Here is a 20,934-nt window from a genome sequence, read left to right on the forward strand (position 1 = left end):
CATTTGAGCATCAGGCTCTTGATTTCTGCTCAGGTCATGACTCCTGGTTTGTGGGATCAATCCCCACATCAAGCTCTGTGGTGACAGCGTGGAGCCTGCTTGCGATTTTCTCTCTTTCTGCCCTTCCCCAGCTCATGCTCTCTCTCTGCCTCTCAAAAAATAAATAAACATTAAAAAAAGAAGAAAAGCAATCTTCTTACTCAGACAACAGAGGGGAGCATGATTTGAAGGTGGGCCTCCCTGACCATCGAGGCACATTGGAGGGGCAAAGCTGTTATGACAAGTCTAAAAATATGGCGTCCCCACTGATGTTTAAGCTCAATAATAACTAGGTTAATCTATTGTACTTGGCATGTCACTGAGGGACAAAAAAGGAAATATGCCACCTCAAATGAAATCAGTCTGTTTATCCAAGGAGACTAGGCTTCCAGAAACTTGGACCCTGTGCATTATCTGTAGTTTTACGTCTCTAGTGTGGGCTACTGAATATCCATCCTGTAGAATTCACTGTTGCATCATCCAGTAAGATTGGGAAATGCCTTGTGTTTGATCCCCTTTCTCAAATATTTATGGTAGTCTGGTGAAGGCTCTGGAAATGGTTGCGTAAAGGTGTGTCTAAAATTTATTTGGCCATGAAATTCCACCCCCACCCCCACCCTTTCCAACCCCAAGAACATGATAGAACTGGTAGTACTCAGACTCTACTTATTTGAGGAAAAATGCTTTAAGGGATTCAGTTTTCTTTTCTATAACTCTAGACTGGTAACTGTAATTGTCTAACTTTATCAGAGACTCTTTGGAGCTTGAATTTCTTGAGTTTTCTACCCAGGTTTATTGGGATATAATTGACATATAACATGTAAGGTGTACAACATGATAATTTGACACACTTACATATATTGCAAAATGATTACAAGAAGGTTAGTTAACACTTCCGTCATCTTTCATGACTACTGTTTCTTGTTTGTGATGAGAACATTGAAGACGTACTCTTCTTAGTAAATAATTTGTATATAATACAGTATTATTAACTATAGTTGACATGCTGTACATTAGAGTCCCAGAACTTATTCATCTTGTTACTACAAGCTTGTACCCTTTGACAAACTTCTCCCCATTTCCTCTACCTTTCCAGCCCTGGGGCCACTGTTCTACTCTGTTTCTATGAGTTTAGCTTTTTCAGATTCTGCAAAGAATAACATCATATGGTATTTCTCTTTCTGACTCATCACTTAGGATAATGCCCTCAGGACCATCTATGTTGTCACAGATGGCAAGATTTCCTTCTTTATTGTGGATGGATAACATTCTTCTGTATGTATATACCACATTTTCTTTGTCCATTCATCAGCCAAAGGACATGTATGTTGTTTCCCTATCTTAGCTATTATGAATACTGCTGCAGTGAACACGGGAGGGCAGATATTCCTTTGAGACCTGATTTCATTTCATTTGGATATGTACCCAGAAGTGGGATTGCTGGATCATATGGAAGTTCTATTTTTGATCTTTTGAGGAGCTTCCATACTGTTTTCCATAGTGTCTGTATCAACATACACTCCCACCAACAGTGCCCAAGTGTTGGGCACTTCTCTCTGTTCTCACCAACACTTCTCCCTTGTCTTCTGATGAGTGCCATCCTAGCAGGTGTGAGGGGATATGTATATGACTCTTCTGGAAAAAATGTCTATTCAGGTTCTCTTTTTTAATTGGATTGTTTGGTTTTTACTATTGAGTTGTATGAGTGCTTATATATTTTGGATATTAACCCCTTATCAGACATGAAATTTGCAAATATTTTCTTCCATCCTGTAGGTTGACTTTTCACTCTGTCAATTGTTTCTTTTGCTGTGCAGAGTCTTTTTAGTTTGATGTAACCCCATTTACTTATTTTTACTGTCATTGCTTGTGCTTTCGGTGTCCTATCAAAAAAAAAAAAATCATGGCCAAGACCAATGTAAAGCACTTTCCCCCTATGCTTTCTTCTAGGAGTTTTATGGTGTCAGGTTTTATATTTTAAAATGTTTTTAATGTTATTTATTTTTGAGAGAGAGCAAGTGAGTGGATGAGGGGCAGGGAGAGATGGAAACAGAAAATCTGAAGCAGGCTTTGTGCTGTCAGCACAAAGCCCGACATGGGGCTTGAACCCATGAACCGTGAGATCATGACCTGAACCAAGTCAGATGCTCAACCACCTGGGCCACCCAGGCACCCCAGGTTTTATATTTAAGTCTTTAATCCATTTTGAGGTTATTTTTTTTAGTGTAAGATAGGGGTCCAATTTCATTCTTCTGTATGTGATTATCCAGTTTCCTTAGTACCATTTATTGAAGAGACTATCCTTTCCCCATTGAGAATTCTTGGTTCTCTCATCAAATATTGTTGGCCATCTATGCCAGGACTTATTTATGAGCTTTCAATTCTGTTCCTATGGTCCCTGTGCCAGTGCCAGGCTGTTTGGTTATGGTAGCTGTGTAATATAGTTTGAAATCAAGAAGCACGATGCCTCCAGGTTTGTTTTTTTCTCTTAAGATGGCATTGGCTATTCAGTGTTTTGTGGGTTTTTGTTTGGCTGTTTTGTTTGTTTTTAAGTAGATGTCACACACAGTGCACAGCCCAATGTGGGGCTTGAAGTCATTACCCTGAGCGTAAGATCTGAGCTGAGATCAAGAGTCGGTCGCTTAACTGACTGAGCCAACCAGGTGCCCTGTTTTATGGTTTTATAAATAATTTAGGATTGTTGTTTCTATTTCTGTGAAAATGCTATTGGAATGCTGTAGGGATAGGATTGAATAGGCTTTGGGTACTATGAACATTTTAATAATGTTAGTACTTCCATCTTTCCCTTTACTGGTGTCTTCTTAAATTTTCTTCATCAAAGTTTTATATTCGGTGTACAAAAGTTTCACTTCCTTGGTTAAATTTATTCTTAAGTATTCTATTATTTTTGATGCTATTGTGAATAGAACTGTTTTATTTATGTCTTTTTCAGATATTTCATCATTACCATGTAAAACTGAAACCGATTTCTTTATGTTGATTTTGTATCCTGTAACTTTACCAAATTTGTTGATTAGTTCTAACTGGTTTTGGTGGAGTCTTTAGAATTTTCTCTCTATAAGATAATATTATCGACAAACAGAGACAATTTTATTTCTTCCCTTCCAGTACCAATGCTTTTATTTCCTTTCCTTACCAGATTCCTCTGGATGGGACTTCCAGGACTAAGTTGAATGAAAGTAGTGAAAGTGGACATTGTTGTCTTGTTCCTGATCTTAGAGGAAGAGCTTTCACTTTTTACCACTGAGTATGATGTTAGCAGTAGGCATGTCATATATGCCTTTATTACATTGACCTACGTTCCTTACATAGCCAATTTGTTGAGAGTTTATATCATGAAAGGATGCGTATTTTGTCAAATGCTCTCTCTACATCTACTGGGATAATCACTCAGTGTGCCTTTCGTTGGACTAATGTAATGTATTACGTATTTTTATGTTTAACCATCTTTGCATCTCAAGGATAAATCCCCCTTGCACAGTGTGTATGATCCTTTTAATGTGTTGCTGAGTCTTCTTTGCTAATATTTTGCTGAGAACTTTTGCTTCTGTATTCATCAAGGATATTGACCTATAATTTACTTGTCTTATAGTGTCCTTATCTGGTTTTGATATCAGGATAACGCTGGCTTTGTAAAATGAGTTTTGGAGTGTTTTCTTCAGTTTTGGAGAAGAGTTTGAGAAAAATTGGCATAAATTATTCTTTAAATGTCTGGTACATTCACCAGGGCAACCTTCTGGTCCTGGACTTTTCTTTGTGGTAAAGTTTTCTGTTCCCTTACCATAATTGGTTTGTTGAGCTTTTCTGTTTCTTTATGATTCACTCTTGGTTTTATGTATACATTTCTTCTAAGTTCTCCAATTGGTTTATCTTTAATTGTTCATAGTATTGTCTTAAAATCTTTTTTATTTCAGTGTTACCAGTTGTAACATCTCCTCTTTCATTTCTAATTTTATTTACTTTTCAATAGGTAGTCTAGCTAAAGATTTGTCAATTTTGATAATCTTTTCAAAAAACCAGCTCTCAGTCTATTGTTTTTTGATCTCTATTTCTTTTATTTATGTTTTGATATTTGTCATTTCCTTCCTTGTGTTAACTTTGGGCTTAGTTGGCTCTTTTTTTTTTTTTTTTTTTTTCTGATTCCTTGATATGTAGGAACCTTCCTCTTGTTTTCTGAGATCTTCTATTAATGAAGAATATTACTATGAATTTCCCTATTAGAACACCTTTTGCTGTATCCCATAAGTTTTGGTATGTTGTGTTTCCTTTTTTGTTTGTTTCAATAAATTTTTAGTTTTTTTATTTCATTGACCCATTGGTCGTTTAGAAGTACGTTGTTATATTTCCACATAACTGTAAATTTTCTACTTTTCCTCCTGTTAGTGATTTCTAGTTTCAACCAATTGTGGTTGGAAAAGATGTTTGATATGATTCCAGTCTTCTTAACTTTGCTAAGACTTGTTTTGTAATCTACCATGTGATATCCTGAGGAATGTTCCTTATGCAGTTGAGAAGAACAAGTATTCTGCTGTTTTGGGTCAAATATTTCTTATATGTCTAAAGTAAAGTTCAAGTCCAACATTTCCTTATTGGTTTTTAGAGTGTGAATGATTTATCCATTGTTTAAAGTAGGGTTTTGAAGTCCTCTACTATTAATACATTATTGTCTATTTTTCCCTTCAGATCTGTTGGTATATGATTAATATATTTATGAGAATATAAAGTGCTCCAAGTTGTTATATCATTTTGATGAATTGACCCCTTTAACATTATATGGTGATCTTCCTTCTCTCTTATTACCATTTTTGGCTTACAGTCTATTTTCTCAGATACAAGTATGGGTAGGTATCCCTGTTTTCTTTTGGTTTCCGCTTGGCAAGAATATCTTTTTTCATCCTTTCACTTTGAGTTTCTATGTATGCTTAAAGCTGAAGTGAGTCTGTTCTGAGCAGCATATAGTTTGATCTCCCTCCTCCTCCTCCTCCTCCTCCTCCTCCTCCTTCTTCTTCTTCTTCTTCTTCTTCTTCTTCTTCTTCATCAATCCAACTATGCTGTACCTTTTGATTGGAGAATTTATCCATTTACATTTAGAGAACTTTTCGGTAGGTAAGGACTTAATAATGCTGTCTTATTGTTTTCTGATTGGTAGTTCCCTTCTCCCTTTCTCCCTCTATTTCTGCATTCCTTTGTGAATTGATGCTTTTCTATAGTGGTCATTTGATTCCCTTCTCTTTTGTGTATCTACTGTGGGTTTTTGCTTTGTGATTGCCATGAGGCCTATATAAAGATAGATATAATAATCTATTTTATGTTGATAGAGACTTAACAAAACTATTCTTTCTTTCCCCTTCTTTTATGTTTTTGGTTAAAGTTTATTTACTGAGAGAGAGTTAGAGAGAAAGAGAGAGAGAGGGAAAGAGCAAGTGAGTGAGCATGTATGAGCAGGAGAGGGGCAGAGAGAGAGAGAGAGAGAGAGAGAGAGAGAGAATCCCAAGCAGGATCTGCACTGTCAACACAGACCCCAATGTGGGGCTCAAATTCAAGAACCATGAGATCATGACCTTAGCTGAAGTCAAGAGTTGGACACTTAACTGAATCACCCAGGCACCTCTCCTTCTTTTATGTTTTTATTTCACACTTTATTACCTCTTTTTATATTATGTATTCATTAACAAATTATTGTAGCTATATATTTTTTAACACTTGTGTCTTTTAACCTTTATATTAAAGAGGTTAACACACCTACCACCATATTACAGTATTAGAGTAAAATTGTGTAAGTGTAAAGTGTATAGCTTGTTATTTTTATACATTTATATATTGTGATATGATTACCAATGTAACGATATTTATCACATTATATAATTATAGTACAATATTATTTTCTGTATTCATTGTAATGTTTGTTCATTAGATCTCAATGACTTATTTATTACTTATTGCAAGTTTGTACCTTTTTTTAAGTTTATTTCTTTATTTTGAGAGAGTGAGAGAGAGCATAAGTTGGGTAGGGGCAGAGAGAGAGAGAGAGAATCCTAAGCAGGCCTGCGCTGTCAGAGTAAAGCCTGACATGGGACTGGAACTCACAAACCATGAGATCATGACCTGAGCCAAAGTCATATGCTTAACTGACTGAGCCACCCAGGCACCCTGCAAATTTGTACCCTTAAACACAGTCACTCCTGTTCCCTGGTAACTACCATTCAGTTCTATTTTTTTTATGGTTTAGCTTTAATAGATTCTACATATGAGTGATATCATATGCTACTTGTCTTTGTCTTTCTGACTTACTTAACATAATGTGCCCAAGGTCCATCTGTGTTGTTGCAAATGGGAGAATATCTTCCTTCTTTGTGGCTAAATAATAGTCCATTGTATATATGTACCACGTCTGTTTTATTCATTCATCCAAATGTTGATGGGCATTTGGTTTATTTCCATATCTCGTCTGTTGTGAATAATGCCGCGTTAAATCTGGGAGTGCGTATATTTTATCAAAATCTTGTTTATATTATTCTAAATGTGACTGTATACTTACATTTACCAGTGTGTTGTACATTTTCATATTTTTCATGCTACTAAATAGCATCCTTTTACTTCAGCTTAAAGATCTCCTTTTAGCATTTCTAAATGCTCCCTCATCTTTTGTTTGTCTGGAAAAGTCTTTAAGTCTCCTTCATTTTGAAGGACAACTCTGCTGGAGAGAGTATTCTTGGCTGGCAGGTTATTTTTCTTTCAGAACTTCGGATAGATCATTCCAATCTCTCCTGACCCATAAGGTTTCAGATGAGAAATCCACTGATAGTCTTATGAAGGTTTCCTTGTAAATTACAAGCTTCTTTTTCTCACTGTTTTTAAGCTTCTCTCTTTGTTTTTGATTTTTGACATTTTTATGATAATGTGTCTTGGAGAAGATACCTTTGAGTTTGTTTGATGACTAATGAGGCTTATGTTCTCCAGTATCCAAATCTCTCCTCAGATTTGGGATATTCTCAGCCATTATTTCTTTAAGTAAGCTTTCTGCCTCTTTCTCCCTCTCTTTTCTTTTAGGGATTCCAATAATTAGCAAATTGCTTCTTTAATGGTATCCTATAGAACAGGTAGTCTTTCTTCACCTTTTTTTTTTTTTTTCATTCTTTTGTCTTTGTTCTCCTCTGGCTTGAAAATGTAAAAAATATCTGTTTTCTATTTCACAGATTATTTTCTTCTGCCTGATCTATTCTTCTCTTGATGCCCTCTTGCATTTTTTATTCGATTCTTTGTTTTCTTCAGATTGAGAATTTCTATTGGGTTCTTTTTAGTTATTTTTTGTTAAACTTCTAATTTTCTTTGTGTATTGTTTTCCTAATCTTATTGAATTGTTCTTCTTTTTTCTTGTAGTGGACTGGGCTTCCTTAACAGATATTTTGAATTCTTTATTGAGTAAATCACAGCTTTCCATGTCTTTGAGGTTGGTTATTGGCATATTCATGTGTTCCTTTGGTGGTGTCATGTTTTCCTGGTATTTAATGTTCCTTGAAGTCTTTTGTTCCTGTTATCTTCACATTTGTATTGGCACTCATCTTCTCCAGTCTTTACTAACTGCTTTAGAAGAGCAACATGTTCTTTCAGCTCTGCTAGGGATTCTGAGGCTTTCTCAGAACCTGTATCGATTTGGGCTGCTTCTCTCTTCTTGCTCCCTCTTGTGGCAGAATTGTGAAACTTGTATGCCTTCTAATCTGGAACACACCAGGTCAGGAGCTGACAGCCTCTCCTTTGCTTTCCCAAGGGCAGAGCAAAAGCTCAAGTTTATAGTCTCTCCTTGGTCCACAGATTTGGGCTGGCTTTATGCACATTTTCACTAGCCATCTCGCAAGGCTCATTCTTACCACTGTTGGGAACATGCACAGAGAGGTGGACACAGAGTTTGTGGGGGGGTAGTTTGAGGTGCATGGAGTGTTGGGAGCGTTCTTGGGCCAGTGAGGTGAATCCACAGGCCAGGAATTCCCAGTGGCTCATGGGTGGGCTTCTTGTTGGACTCTGAAACACAGATAGTAGGATCCACGTTCCTTTAATGCCCTCCAAGATACTTATCTGCTGCTCTCCCAGCCTCTTCCCTCTCCCTAGTCATGTGGTTCACAACTCTATATTCTCGATGTGTCAAGGAGAGAAATGGGGCTCTTTGACAAAGTTCTATACAGTTGGGGGAGCTATGTGCTCACTCACACACTCTCAATTTTCCTGGCATGAGAAATCACAGGCTAAGAAGGGCTCTGTTGGTACTGAGGTGCACTGCCCTGGGGGAGGGGTGATGAGTAAAGTCTAACTTTTCCTCTTATCCTCTCCATTGTGCCCACAGTTGTTTATTTATTTATTTATTTATTTATTTATTTATTTATTTGGTCCAGTGATGTCCTGGAGCTTCCTTATTGGAAATCTGATCTTCCACAAAGGCTCTATCATCCCTGGGTGATTGTTTAAGACAGTGTTCTCCAGGGACTCCTGGACCATGGCCAAGATGGACTGGAGACAGTTAATGGGCCACTTCAGGGTCCATAGCTAGGGCTGAGGTCTGTATGTTCTATTATCTGATGCTTGGGTAGGCAAGACTCCTTTCGAGTCCTTTGAAGTATGGTGCTGAATTCCACAGCTCCCATGAAGGCACTTTTGTCCATGGATGGATGCCAAATTGTTGCTGAGGGGCAGCGCTGTGATGGATGTCTTTTTCAGGAATATTGCTAATGTCACTCCTCTTTAATTTCCTTTAAGGGTAAGGATGATATCTGTTTTAACAACTCCAGAAAGGGCAATATTTAACTGAGTCATGATGGGATATAGCAGACATTCTTCCCTTCACAATGGCATAGAAAATGTACCTATTTCCTGGCTTCATCAACTGGGCCAGCATTGCTGGGGCCTCCCCTCCAAGCTTTGAGCCATATTGACAGAGGTATTTCATGGTCAACAGTTGTTCACCAAACATAGAGGCATCGGTGAGTATGCATATGAAGCTGATCTTGATATTAAATTCAAAACAGCTATATACATGATAGATTTGATTCAAGGGCAAAAAACGAAAACTAAGAAAAATGGACAGTTAAGTTTAAAATGCCATCTGTTAAAGAACTTAAAAGCTGTTTATTCTGAACAGCTGCAGTCCATCACTGATCTGCAGTCCAATAGTCTAGGCCAGAGGTGGCAGACTAGCGGGCTGGATGATTTGGTGTATAATCATGTTTTGTTTGGTACACAGAATGTTTTCCTTTTTTTGTTTGTTTGTTTTAAGATTACTTATTTATTTTGAGAGAAAGAAAGAGCACTGGCATGTGAGCATGAGCGTGAGTTGGGGAGGGGCAGAGAGAGAGGAAGAGAGAGAATCCCAAGCAGGCTCCACACTGACAGAGCTGGTTCGATCTCATGGATGTGAGATCATGACCTGAGCTGAAAACAAGAGCCAGATGCTTAACTGAACCACCCAGGCGCCCTGAGTGTCTTACATTTAAAAAAAAAAAAATTGAACATGAAACTTGGGACTTTCCTCTTCTGTGGAGACACCAGGCAATTGATAGCATTGGCTTGGTGGCAGAAGGCTAGAGACACTGAAGGGGAATTACCCCTTTATTTATTTTTAATTGGGATATAATTAACATATAACACTATATTAGTTCCTGGTGTACAACACCATGATTCAACATATGTATGTGTTGCGAAACGATCACCAAAGTAAGTCTAGTTAACGTCCGTCACCACACGTGCTTATTTCAACAGCACATATACTAAAACATCCATCATCACACATAGTTGTAAAATATTTTTTTTCTTGGGATGAGAACTTCTAAGGTCTACTCTTACCAACTTTCAAATAGGCAATACAGTATTATTAATATAGCCACTTAATTATTTTATAATAGGAAGTTTGTTCCTTTTGACTCCCTGGAGCTGCACCTTTTAATTTTTTTTTTAATGTTTATTTATTTTTGAGAGACAGTAAGAGAGAGTGTGAATGGGGGAGGGGCAGAGAGAGAGGGAGACCCAGAATCCGAAGCAGGCTCCAGGCTCCGAGCTGTCAGCACAGAGCCCGACGTGGGGCTTGTACCCATGAGCCATGAGATCATGGCCTGAACCGAAGTCTGATGCTTAACCAACTGAGTCACCCAGATGCCCCTAGAGCTGCCCCTTTTAGATGAGTAAGTGCTCCCTGAGTTTTCTCAGGCCTCACCTGAACTTCTCACTCTGCTCATTGATCCCACTTGGTTCCTAGAGGCGTTTGAGCTTGTGTTTCCCGGTTTCCATGGGGCATTCTATTAGCAAAAGTCCAGCTGCCCGTTTTCTCTCAGACCCTTGATCCTCCTCTCTTTGAAGAAGTTCTACCACTTAATTTGTATATTGGGCTTAAGTCTTCAATACTGAAAGGCAAATAACTCTGATGAGGAAATAATCTTAGCTGCTATTATTAGTCATTGACCTTTCACTATGAGGACTCCATTCATCGTCAAGCTAATGGAGACAGGCCTGTAGAAAGAACATAAGGGCACCAGAGTCCAAAAGGAAGTGTCCAGGGACCAGCGAGGAGGAAGCAGGGGTGAGGACACTGAATGGGAAAAGCATAGCTCTGACACCCATTACCCTCTCAACTTTCCCTAGAGCTGGCCTTTGTTATTAACATGTGATTCAGATGTATTGGTTAACCAGAAGCAAAGTGTCTGGGAACAAGTGTCATTGAGATGAAATAGGGTGGACCGGGGGAAATGCCATGTGGTGGAAAACATGCTTTGGGAAAGAGTATTTGTGAAAGAATTCCAGGGCTCCATAGAGAGTGGTCGAACCAGGAGGAATGCCTTTCTAAAAACAGGGGAGCCTGGTATGGCACTTCCTGTAGAATCATCATACTTTCCTCACAGACATAAACATGACAAGACCAGGAGGGAGATGATTTATCACACACGAAGGTGCCTTCCTTCTGGTTTCTTCTCTACACTGTGTGCTGGTGATTTTGAAATTCTGCTCAAATGGAATCAGTTTAGAGTTGTCTCATCACCCTGGTTGTAGGCTGAGTTGTTACAGATTCGTGCTTTGGAAAATTAGAGTTTATTCCAGCGCTTATTAACTTTTTGAAACTATGGTCCGTTAGGATCATGTTACTTATGTGACTTAAATCTAATTTAACCTAAAGAGACAATGGCAGAATCGTGGCCAAAATAGATAATGCCTGTATATGTGTGGAATTAAGCTAAAAACTCTTCCCATTTTCAAATAAATGAATAGGATTATGCGCTCTACAGATGGTATTTCAGTCCCTTGTGTAGGATTCATTACAGGAGTTCATTTCTACACAAACTTTTTTTTTTTCTAAGTAATTCACATTGTAGAGGAAAATTTTAGTAGAATATTGCATGTGAGATTTTAATATGAGCATTTCCCCAAATAAATATTTCTTGGAAGCTTCTAAAGCCAGTACCTTCCTAAGTATTTACAGAGCCCATCCATCAATGACCATAGATTCTTACCGAAATTGTAATGTGTGCACAGCATTTTAATGTTACTTGAGAGTTTTTAAATCTTCCCTCCTGAATAGAGATAAGTCTCTTTGTCCTTCTTTGGAAGTTCTCCTCACACTCTGGATTGTTTTTTTAACAGCTTTACTGAGGTAAAATTGACAAAAAATAACTGTACAAATTTAAGTGTACCACTTGATAGTTATTGGTATGCATTTCATGTATATAACCATGAAACCATCCGTATCAGTCTGATAGTGAACTTACTCATCACATCCAAACATTTCCTCACATGCCTTTGTATTCCTTTCATCCACTCCTACCTGCTCCCCACTTATTCAGGTACCCACTGATCTGCTTTCTGTCCCTCTTGATTAGTTTATATTTTCTAGACATTTATATAAATGGAATCATATAGTATGTTCTGTTTTATGCCTAATCTCTTTCACTCAGTGTAATCATATTGGCATTCATCCATATTGTTGTACCATTAACTCATTCCATTTTACTGAGTAGTGTTCTATTACATGGATATACCACCATTTATTTATCCTTTCATGTGTTTGTGGACCATTTTGGGCAATTACAAATCAAGCTGCTCTGAGAACTCATGTACAAGTTCTTCCTCATACACTACGTTCAGAGATGCTTTATTTATAAGAGCTGAACCCTGCAAACAATCCAAACACCCATAAACACGTTAAGAAATTGCCACACTTTGCCAAAGTGGTTGTCCGTTTTACATTCTCACTAGCACTGTAGGAGAGTTGTAGCCTCTCCACATCTATGCCATCCCTTCGTAGAGTCTTCCTCATTTCAGTCATCTGAACAGTTATGCGGTATTATCTTGTTATTTTAATTTGCACTGTTCTGGTGATTAACGATAATGAGCATCTTTTCATGAACTTATTTGCCATTAGTACATCTTTGCTAAAGTGTTCATATCTTTTGCCTATTTATTTATTTATTTATTTGTAATTACACTGATTGTTTTCTTACTACTCTTTATATATTCTGGATGCAACTTCTTTATCAGATAATATTTAAAAAAATATTAGTTTCATTCTGTGACTTGTCTTTTCATTCTCCGACTTGTCTTTTCATTCTCCTTATGTTTTTTTGAAGAGCAAAAAGTTTTAATTTTGTTGGACAAAGTGATTCATTTACTCTTTTACATTTTGTGTTTTTGGTGCTGTATCTAAGGAATCTTTGCCCACCTCAAGATCACAAAGGTTTTATCTTCTGTTTTCTTCTACAGATTTTAAACTTTAAGGTTTTACATTTAGGTCTAGGATTCATTTTGAGTTAATTTTTGTATTTGGTGTGCAATTACCCACATTTGCTGATGTGCATATGGATATTCCAATTTTCCATCACTGTTTCTTTCTTCACTGAATTGCCTTTGTGGCTCTGTAAAAAGATAATTGTGCATATATGTGTAAATTAATTTCTGGAGTGTCTTTTCCTTTCCACTGATCTGTTTGTCTATATTTACACCAATGTCACATGTATTTATAAGCATCATAAGTCTTTAAATTAAGTAGTATTTGTATTTCTTTTTAAAGTTGTTTTGGCCCATGAAGATAAATCTTAAAAGCAGCTTGTCAATATTTACAAGAAAAGCTGCTTGGGATATTGATTAGTATTGTATTGAATCTATGTCTATGTATAGATCTCTTTGGGGAGAATTGATATGTTAACAATATTGAATCACCGGAGTTATAAACAAGGTCTGTCTCTGTTTGGAGACAGCATGTATGTTCTGCTGCTGTGAATTCTGTAAGTGTCAAATAGATCAGATTGACTAATTCAGTTCTCTACTTTCTCTCAGCAGTGTTGTTAATTCTTAGTGTACACGTTTTTCACATTTTTGGTTAGAGTTGCCCTTTTCGATGCTATTGTAGATGGCTTTTAAAATTTCAATTTCTGATTGTTCATTGCTAGTGTATAGAAGTATATTTTTTGTACAATTTTGTATATGTAACTTCCTTAAACTCATTATTTTTAGTGGCTTTTTTCATAGATTCCATCAGATATTTTACATATAGAGATATATTTATATAATCTGTAAATAAAAGCAGTTATACTTCTTTCTTCCCAGTCTGGATATCTTTTATTTCCTTTTCACTGCCTTATTATACTTGCTAGAACTTCCAGTGCAATGCTGAATAGAAATTATAAGAGCAAACTTCCTTGTCTTGTTCTTAATCATGCATGTATGGGTGGGAACATTCATTATTTTATTACATTAGTAGTAGGCTTTTCATATTTGCCCTTTATCAGGAAAAGGAAAAGGAAAATCTCCTTTTTGTTCCTGGTTCACAGAAAATTTTTTATCAGAAATGGATACTGGATTTTGCCAAATGCTTTTTCAGCCTTTTTTTGAGATAATAATTTTCTCCTATTATTATTATTTTTTTTAATTGAGGAACTCACTCACCTGAAAGATCCCCCAAAAGGGCAATGTATTAGTTAGGAATCGTGTTTGGCTACAATAAATAGATGCCTGAAAAATAGAAACAGGTACATACTAAGGGTTTATTATCTTTATGTAATGAGAAGTCCAGAAGTTGTTGCTTTGTGGCATACATTCATGCACACAATGAATTCAGAGCAAAAGTTTCCACAATTCTCTGGGTCCTTCCTTCAAGTTCTTGATGGTATTTGCAGATTCAACCATTTTGTCCACACACTAGGCATCAGAATGGAGAAAGAGAAGGGGAATTACACTTACCAATTAAGTCTGTCCCCCACACTGTTTTCTTCCTGCACACTTCAATCCAGAAAGAGGGCTGGGAAATGTAGTTTATTGCTGGGTACCTTATTGTCCCTGGTGAGAGTGGGATTCTGTTAATAAGGATGGAAAGAAGGATGGTCGTTAGGTATACAGTTAGCAACGTTTGCCAAAGATGCTGCTAGCAAATGCTCTTTGTGCCTGTGCCTAAGGGCCATGAAAGCCCTATTTAGGAATGGAGGGAAAGGAATTTGAGCTAAGTATTTTTTATTACACTGCCTCAATGCAGATTTCTAAGTTCCCCATGTTCTCTCCCTTTCCATGACTGATCAGCCATCACGGCAGGTCATATATGCACCACTGGTGGCTGGGGAGCAAGAGCTCTGACCCCAAGCAGTGGGTGTGGCAACTTTGGGGATGGGATGGAAGGAGAAGGGAAAAGGCAACAGCTGTTGTTGGCCACTCTTCCCTGCAAGTGTATTATAAAGGTGTTCACTTCCTCTGTTCAGATGTTCTTTCATGAGAACCTCCTTGATTTCACCCCAGTTGCAATTAAACGCTCCCCTCCTGCATTTCCCGCAGTGTGTTTTGTGACTGCTTTATTGAGGTATAATTCTTATAGTATTCTTTAAAGTATACAATTCAGTGACCCTTGGTATATTCACAGAGTTGTGCGACTATCACACAATCAATTTTAGAACATCTTCATCACCCCACATTGTCACCAATCCCTCCCAATCTTAGACCACTAATGTACTCTCTGTCTTTGTAGATTTGTCCCTTGGGCATGTCATAGAAATGGAATTCTTGAGTATGCTCTCGCAGTATTTTGCTGATACGGCTGCATTCTGCTCTGTGTCTATGGAGTTTGCGGAGCTTGTATTTGACTTCCTCTGCAGAGTAGGAAGGAGTCCCTCGTCTGCCATCTCTGAATCTACAGTAATGCTAGCAATGTGCCTGTTACATCAGTAAATACTAAATGGGAGGAAAGAGACGTCCTTTCCTTTTTATAAACAAACACAATAGGAGAGGCTGCAGTGTAAATTTGGAAATATGAAAACAAGATTATTCCTGTCTATACCTGAACACTATAGTATCAGTCGGATTTTTGAATGGCTGGATATGACTCCTAGCTACCCAGTTCACCTGCCCTCGTATCTGACCCAGCATAAAACATCCACCATTCTTTTCACTTCTGCTCCCCCCTCCCCCCCACTTAAAATCCATCATAAGTTTTGGTTTACTGCGAGCCAGGTACAAGAGTTTAATTCTTCCTTCTACCTTTACCACCAGCTATGAATGTTGAGAAAACCCGTTCCATATTTCTAGTCTTGGCTTCTTCGTCTGAAAAAAATGTGGCGATTATATTTGGGAAAGGGACCTTTAACTCTAATAATATGTGTTCTTTTATAGCAACTCAGAATAAATGAGTGCAGGCAAGATTTTGACCCGTGTTATTAATTCAGAATACCAGAATAAAAGGAATTTCTTTTTTTCTTTTTTTTTTTAATGTTTGTTTTTTTTTTTTAATTTATTTTTGAGACAGAGAGAGACAGAGCATGAACGGGGGAGGGGCAGAGAGAGAGGGAGACACAGAATCAGAAGCAGGCTCCAGGCTCTGAGCCATCAGCCCAGAGCCCGACGCGGGGCTCAAACTCACGGACCGCGAGATGGTGACCTGAGCTGAAGTCGGACACCTAGCCGACTGAGCCACCCAGGTGCCCTAGAATAAAAGGATTTTCTGTGGAAAGATGAGTTGTCTGGAAGGCTTGCATTCCCATTGGACAGTTATTTTCAAAAGATACTTTGATCATGGAAACATTTTTCAAATTAATTTACACGAATTGATATTATATCCATTAGAACAACAGTAAGCACTGTATTTAGAGTTATAGTTGGTTTATAAAGGAATCTTTAGTCTTCCCACTCTTTTTTTTTTTTTTTTAGGTGTAAATCCAAAGTGAAATGTACATGACAGAAGAGAAAACTATTGAGTATCGTTAGTGGCTCTTGGTATTAAAGCCAAGTATTTACACGTGAAAGAAATGAGGTCCGTGGCACTGGTAATGGGATTTAAGTGGATTTAGGATCTAAGGCTGAAATAGGAGCCTAATTAGAGAAGATCTTAAGGTCATCATGTCAGTCCTCACCTGTCCATCAGGCAGACAGACTGTCCACAGCTTTCACTTCTCATCAGTGTCTCTTGCCTGCCAGCTCTTGAGGGAAAAGATGTCTTGGCTACCCTCAAGACACTGATGCGTCTACAGCAGTGCTTAGTGTGGGCCCAGAGCTTCTACTTACATCCGGTCTCTAAAAAAGACTACTAAAATCTCAGAATATGAAATCCGATGATCTTCTTCAAGGGAGATGGGGAAATTAAATCATATGGGATAGTTCGTCTTTGCTAGCATTTTCCTGATTTGAAAAATAAGAAGAAAGGACATGAAGAGGGAATGAAGAGCCTGTTTTCCATGGATAGCCTGTTTTCCATGGATCACACACATGAAGAGCCTGTTTTCCATGGATAGGAGAGCCACACTTATGATGGGTCTTTAGTACTTATTATTATTATTATTATTATTTTTTAGGTAACTATTCTTGAAATCTAAGTGATTAAACATTTGTTAAGGGGAACCTCTGTTCCTTTTCTTTCTAGGGCACTTTGGGATTTTCCTTTATTTATTTATTTATTTATTTATTTATTTATTTATGTTTATTTATTTTTGAGAGACAGAGAGAGATCACAGCATGAGCAGGGGAGGGGCAGAGAGAGAGGGAGACACAGAATCCGAAGCAGGCTCCAAGTTCTGAGCTGTCAACACAGAGCCCGACGCGGGGCTCGAACCCACAAACCATGAGATCATGACCTGAGCCGAAGTGGGACGCTTAACCGACTGTGCCACCCAGGTGCCTACTTTGGGATTTTCTACAGGACAAATCAACATCTTTATTCTACTTTATTTCTCACATGCAGTGCTTTAGTTATGGAGGCATAGCCCCCAGAGTGGGTGGCATCCGAAGCTAACTGAGGGAAGATGGGACAGGGGTAGGGATCGAGCTCAGCTGATGTCCTTGGGCAAGGGTCACTGTCAACATATACACCACAGTAAGTGTCCCTGCAATGTGGCAAATTGGGATGTTTGAAAGCACAGAGTTTTATAGTTCACCGTCTTCCCTTCTGATGTCTCCTTTTGCTCCTGCTGGTCCAGCTGTTTCTTGGTGAAGGTTATTATTAGATGTGTAGAGTCCAGAGCTGGTGGGATAAGAGCTTGGAACACAGATGGCACTTGTGTGACAGAATCTAATGCTGTGTGAGGATTCTGCACTGTGGCAGTAGAATTTGTGTTCTTTCCTTCTGGAATCCATACCAACAATACTCCGCATTACTTAGATAATTACTTGACTTGAGGCTTCACTGCTCAGGGGCAATTTCATTGGCTTTAGCTTTAATTAAAAAAAAAATCATTAGGGAAGCAGATTCCCCCTTCCAGTTTCTCATTAATTTACAGATGAATTTGTTTGCTGCTAACTATCTATTGACATTTTGCTCCAGACTTTGGCCAAATGTTAGTTCAAGGCATTTATAAAAATAATCTGGATTTTGACATTACTATCACAGGATTATTGTTTTTATCTGTTGTAGCTGACTGGATTGCTTGGTGTTCATTTCATAAAACACAAAGTTTATCCCATCAGGAATCAAACATGAGAGCATTCATATTCATTACTCAGCGATCTCAAAAATGTGAAACTTGAGGATATGGGCAACCCTTGTTTTCAGCGGCCGCCATATCCAATTTCTGTGTTCTCGGGTAGCTCTTCTTTCATACGAAAGGCGACTAGGATCTGATCTCTACAACTTCTTAGATGTGCGAATGGCATTTTGAATAGTTTCAGTATCTTGAGTAAGGAGAAATTGGTAAATCGGGGTAGGAAGACTTAGGTTTGCAACATGCCACAGACAGAGATGTCCTGAGTGCGTAAGACGGGTGAGATAAGGCACTGTCATATTTACGTATTACAGTGGGTGCCAGTGCTCTGGGTGAGGTGGGAGTGTCCTGTGGCTGTGTGCACAGGCTGCCACATAACATGGTGTGATCCAGCATCCAGCGCATGTCCCCTGTGCAGTTAGACTGAGCCTTTTGTGGCATTGAATCGACCCTTGCATACTCCAGGTATGGTGGTTTGCTGGCTTGTGTGTGCAAATCTACATTTTAGAGAACAGTGCAGAGCCATGACCTTACAAATGAATGGCACATCTGCAATACCAAACACATGCATAGAGATGGCAGGAGATGCTGAACCCTGAGGTTGGCACGTACTGACTTAACCTGGCAGCATGAGGCAACATATTAGAGAGCCGGTGTATTCATATGTTACAGGCTGATATTGCTTTTAATTACAGCGAAATATGTGATTGTCTGAATCAAGTATTGGGGAAGTTGCTGAGCATCTCCTTGCAATGCTAGTGTTAATATCTCTACACCGGCCCAACGTCCCAAGCTCACTTGACATGGCATCCCTCACCACATGGCCTTCTGGTGAAGGAAGTGAGTCTTTAGTTCTTCAAGTTGATGGTCACTTTATTCCCTTGTGGTGTCCTGTACCTGGTGGTTTGTTGTGATAATTCTATATGTTTCTTACAATATTCCCAGCTAATTCTCAGAATAAAGTCCTAACAACTGACTTTGATTTTGAAGGTCTACATCTTTTTTTTTTTTTATTTAACTTTATTTTTTATTTTTTAAAATTTACATCCAAATTAGTATATAGTGAAGCAATGATTTCAGTAGATTCCTTAGTGGCCCTTACCCATTTAGCCCATCCCCCCTCCCACAACCCCTCCAGCAACCCTCAGTGTGTTCTCCATATTTATGAGTCTCTTCTGTTTTGTCCCCCTCCCTGTTTTTATATTATTTTTGTTTCCCTTCCCTTATGCTCATCTGTTTTGTGTCTTAAAGTCCTCATATGAATGAAGTCATATGATTTTTGTCTTTCTCTGACTAATTTCGTTAGCATAATACCCTCCAGTTCCATCCGCATAGTTGCAAAGGGCAAGATTTCATTCTTTTTGATTGGCGAGTAATACTCCATTGTGTATGTGTGTGTATATATATATATATATATACCACATTTTCTTTATCCATTCATCTGTTGATGGACATTTGGGGTCTTTCCATACTTTGGCTATTGTTGATAGTGCTGCTATAAACCTGGGGGTGCATGTGTCCCTTCCAAACAGCACACCTGTATCCCGTGGATAAATGCCTAGTAGTGCAATTGCTGGGTTGCAGGGTAGTTCTATTTTTAATTTTTTGAGGAACCTCCATACTGTTTTCCAGAGCGGCTGCACAAGTTTGCATTCCCACCAGCAATGCAAAAGAGATCCTCTTTCCCCGCATCCTCGCCAACATCTGTTGTTGCCTGAGTTGTTAATGTTAGCCATTCTGACAGGTGTAAGGTGGTATCTCATTGTGGTTTTGATTTATATTTCCCTGATAATGAGTGATGTTGAGCATTTTTTCATGGAAGGTCTACATCTTCTAAAGCTACTGCTCTGAACATTGCACCCAAACAGATCTTCTCACTTTCATTTGATTTCTTTCTAGCCCCCCTTGTTTTTTGCTTTTTCTTCATCTAAAATGCCTTCCCCTAGATCTCTGCATGTCTAAATTCTTTTTGATAAAAATAATAGGAGTGGTTATCATTTTTTGGTCCAGAAACTGTATATAAAATATATACACATATATATACATATGTAAATATATACTATGTATATCAGTGTATATACAGTATATATACAAATGTAAACTATACACATAATTGTGCCTAAATCACATGAAAAATATTTAATGATGTGGGAAGATTTTTACCTTTATATTAATGGAAAGGAAAATTGAAAAATATTAAGATTCTTTTTTTTTCTTTGAGGAGAAAAATATATAGGGAAAATTTCCTGAGTGTCTCCATACGTAGAAATGTTACCAGTTGATGGAACCATAGGTAGGTTTACTTTGCTTATTGGTTTAAAATATGTTTTACTTTTGTAATAAGACGTGAGTTAATAAAACTTATCTGTAAAGCATAGGATACCTTATTCCATCCCATCCTTACATAAAATTTTGGAATATCTGAACCCCAAACTACACCGTATTTTTCTCACAATTTACTCGTATATCCAGCCATTTTAAAGGGTGTTTAATCAAAGTGAGTGGCGCTAACATTGAAGGTAATGCTTATGTTTGGCACAGAATATATTTGATGTTCCTTTCTACCAGGCTACAGACCTTTGCTTTGGAAATGTCAGTCTACCTGTCCGCTCATGTTTGCGGTGATAACCCTTACTTCCACGGGTCAGGCCACACCTAAGACATTTACTAATGAAACAGAAATAGAGATTTACTAATCCCTGAAGACCTCAGTGACATTTTTTGAATATTTTTGTTAATAGGAAAAGGGCATCTCGTTCTGCTGTGTCATAGTTGGGAGTAACGTGCACCCAAAGAAATTTGACTTTGCTTTCCAGGGAAGGTATTATGGAAAGGGAATACCCTGGGGTCTGCTCTGTCGCTCTGGAGTCCCACTATCTCCCTTTGGGGCTTTTTTCCTGAACCCATATGTATGCTTCTCCTGAAACAAAGAGGATATATTCGGTAGTCACTGATA

The 20,934-nt window shown here is 38.1% G+C and overlaps 1 protein-coding gene across 4 annotated transcripts in view; it reads left to right on the forward strand.

Annotated features, from left to right (window-relative positions):
• Window positions 1-20,934, forward strand: part of MEGF10 (multiple EGF like domains 10) — a 182,796-nt gene that overhangs the window by 67,794 nt on the left and 94,068 nt on the right. Inside the window, exons 1-2 of one of the 4 annotated variants that reach the window (XM_042983110.1) lie at window positions 8,904-9,032; window positions 20,200-20,271. The exons of 1 other annotated variant lie outside the window; for it this stretch is intronic. In XM_042983110.1, the coding sequence (XP_042839044.1) occupies window positions 20,247-20,271 (25 nt within the window). In that variant the 5' untranslated portion in view covers window positions 8,904-9,032; window positions 20,200-20,246. Of the gene's footprint in view, window positions 1-8,903; window positions 9,033-16,303; window positions 16,319-20,199; window positions 20,272-20,934 lie in introns of those variants that run through there. 2 more of the 4 variants (XM_042983122.1, XM_042983114.1) reach the window with 2 other exon arrangements.

Source organism: Panthera tigris, chromosome A1, assembly GCF_018350195.1.
Source record: "Panthera tigris isolate Pti1 chromosome A1, P.tigris_Pti1_mat1.1, whole genome shotgun sequence".
NCBI lineage: Eukaryota > Metazoa > Chordata > Mammalia > Carnivora > Felidae > Panthera > Panthera tigris.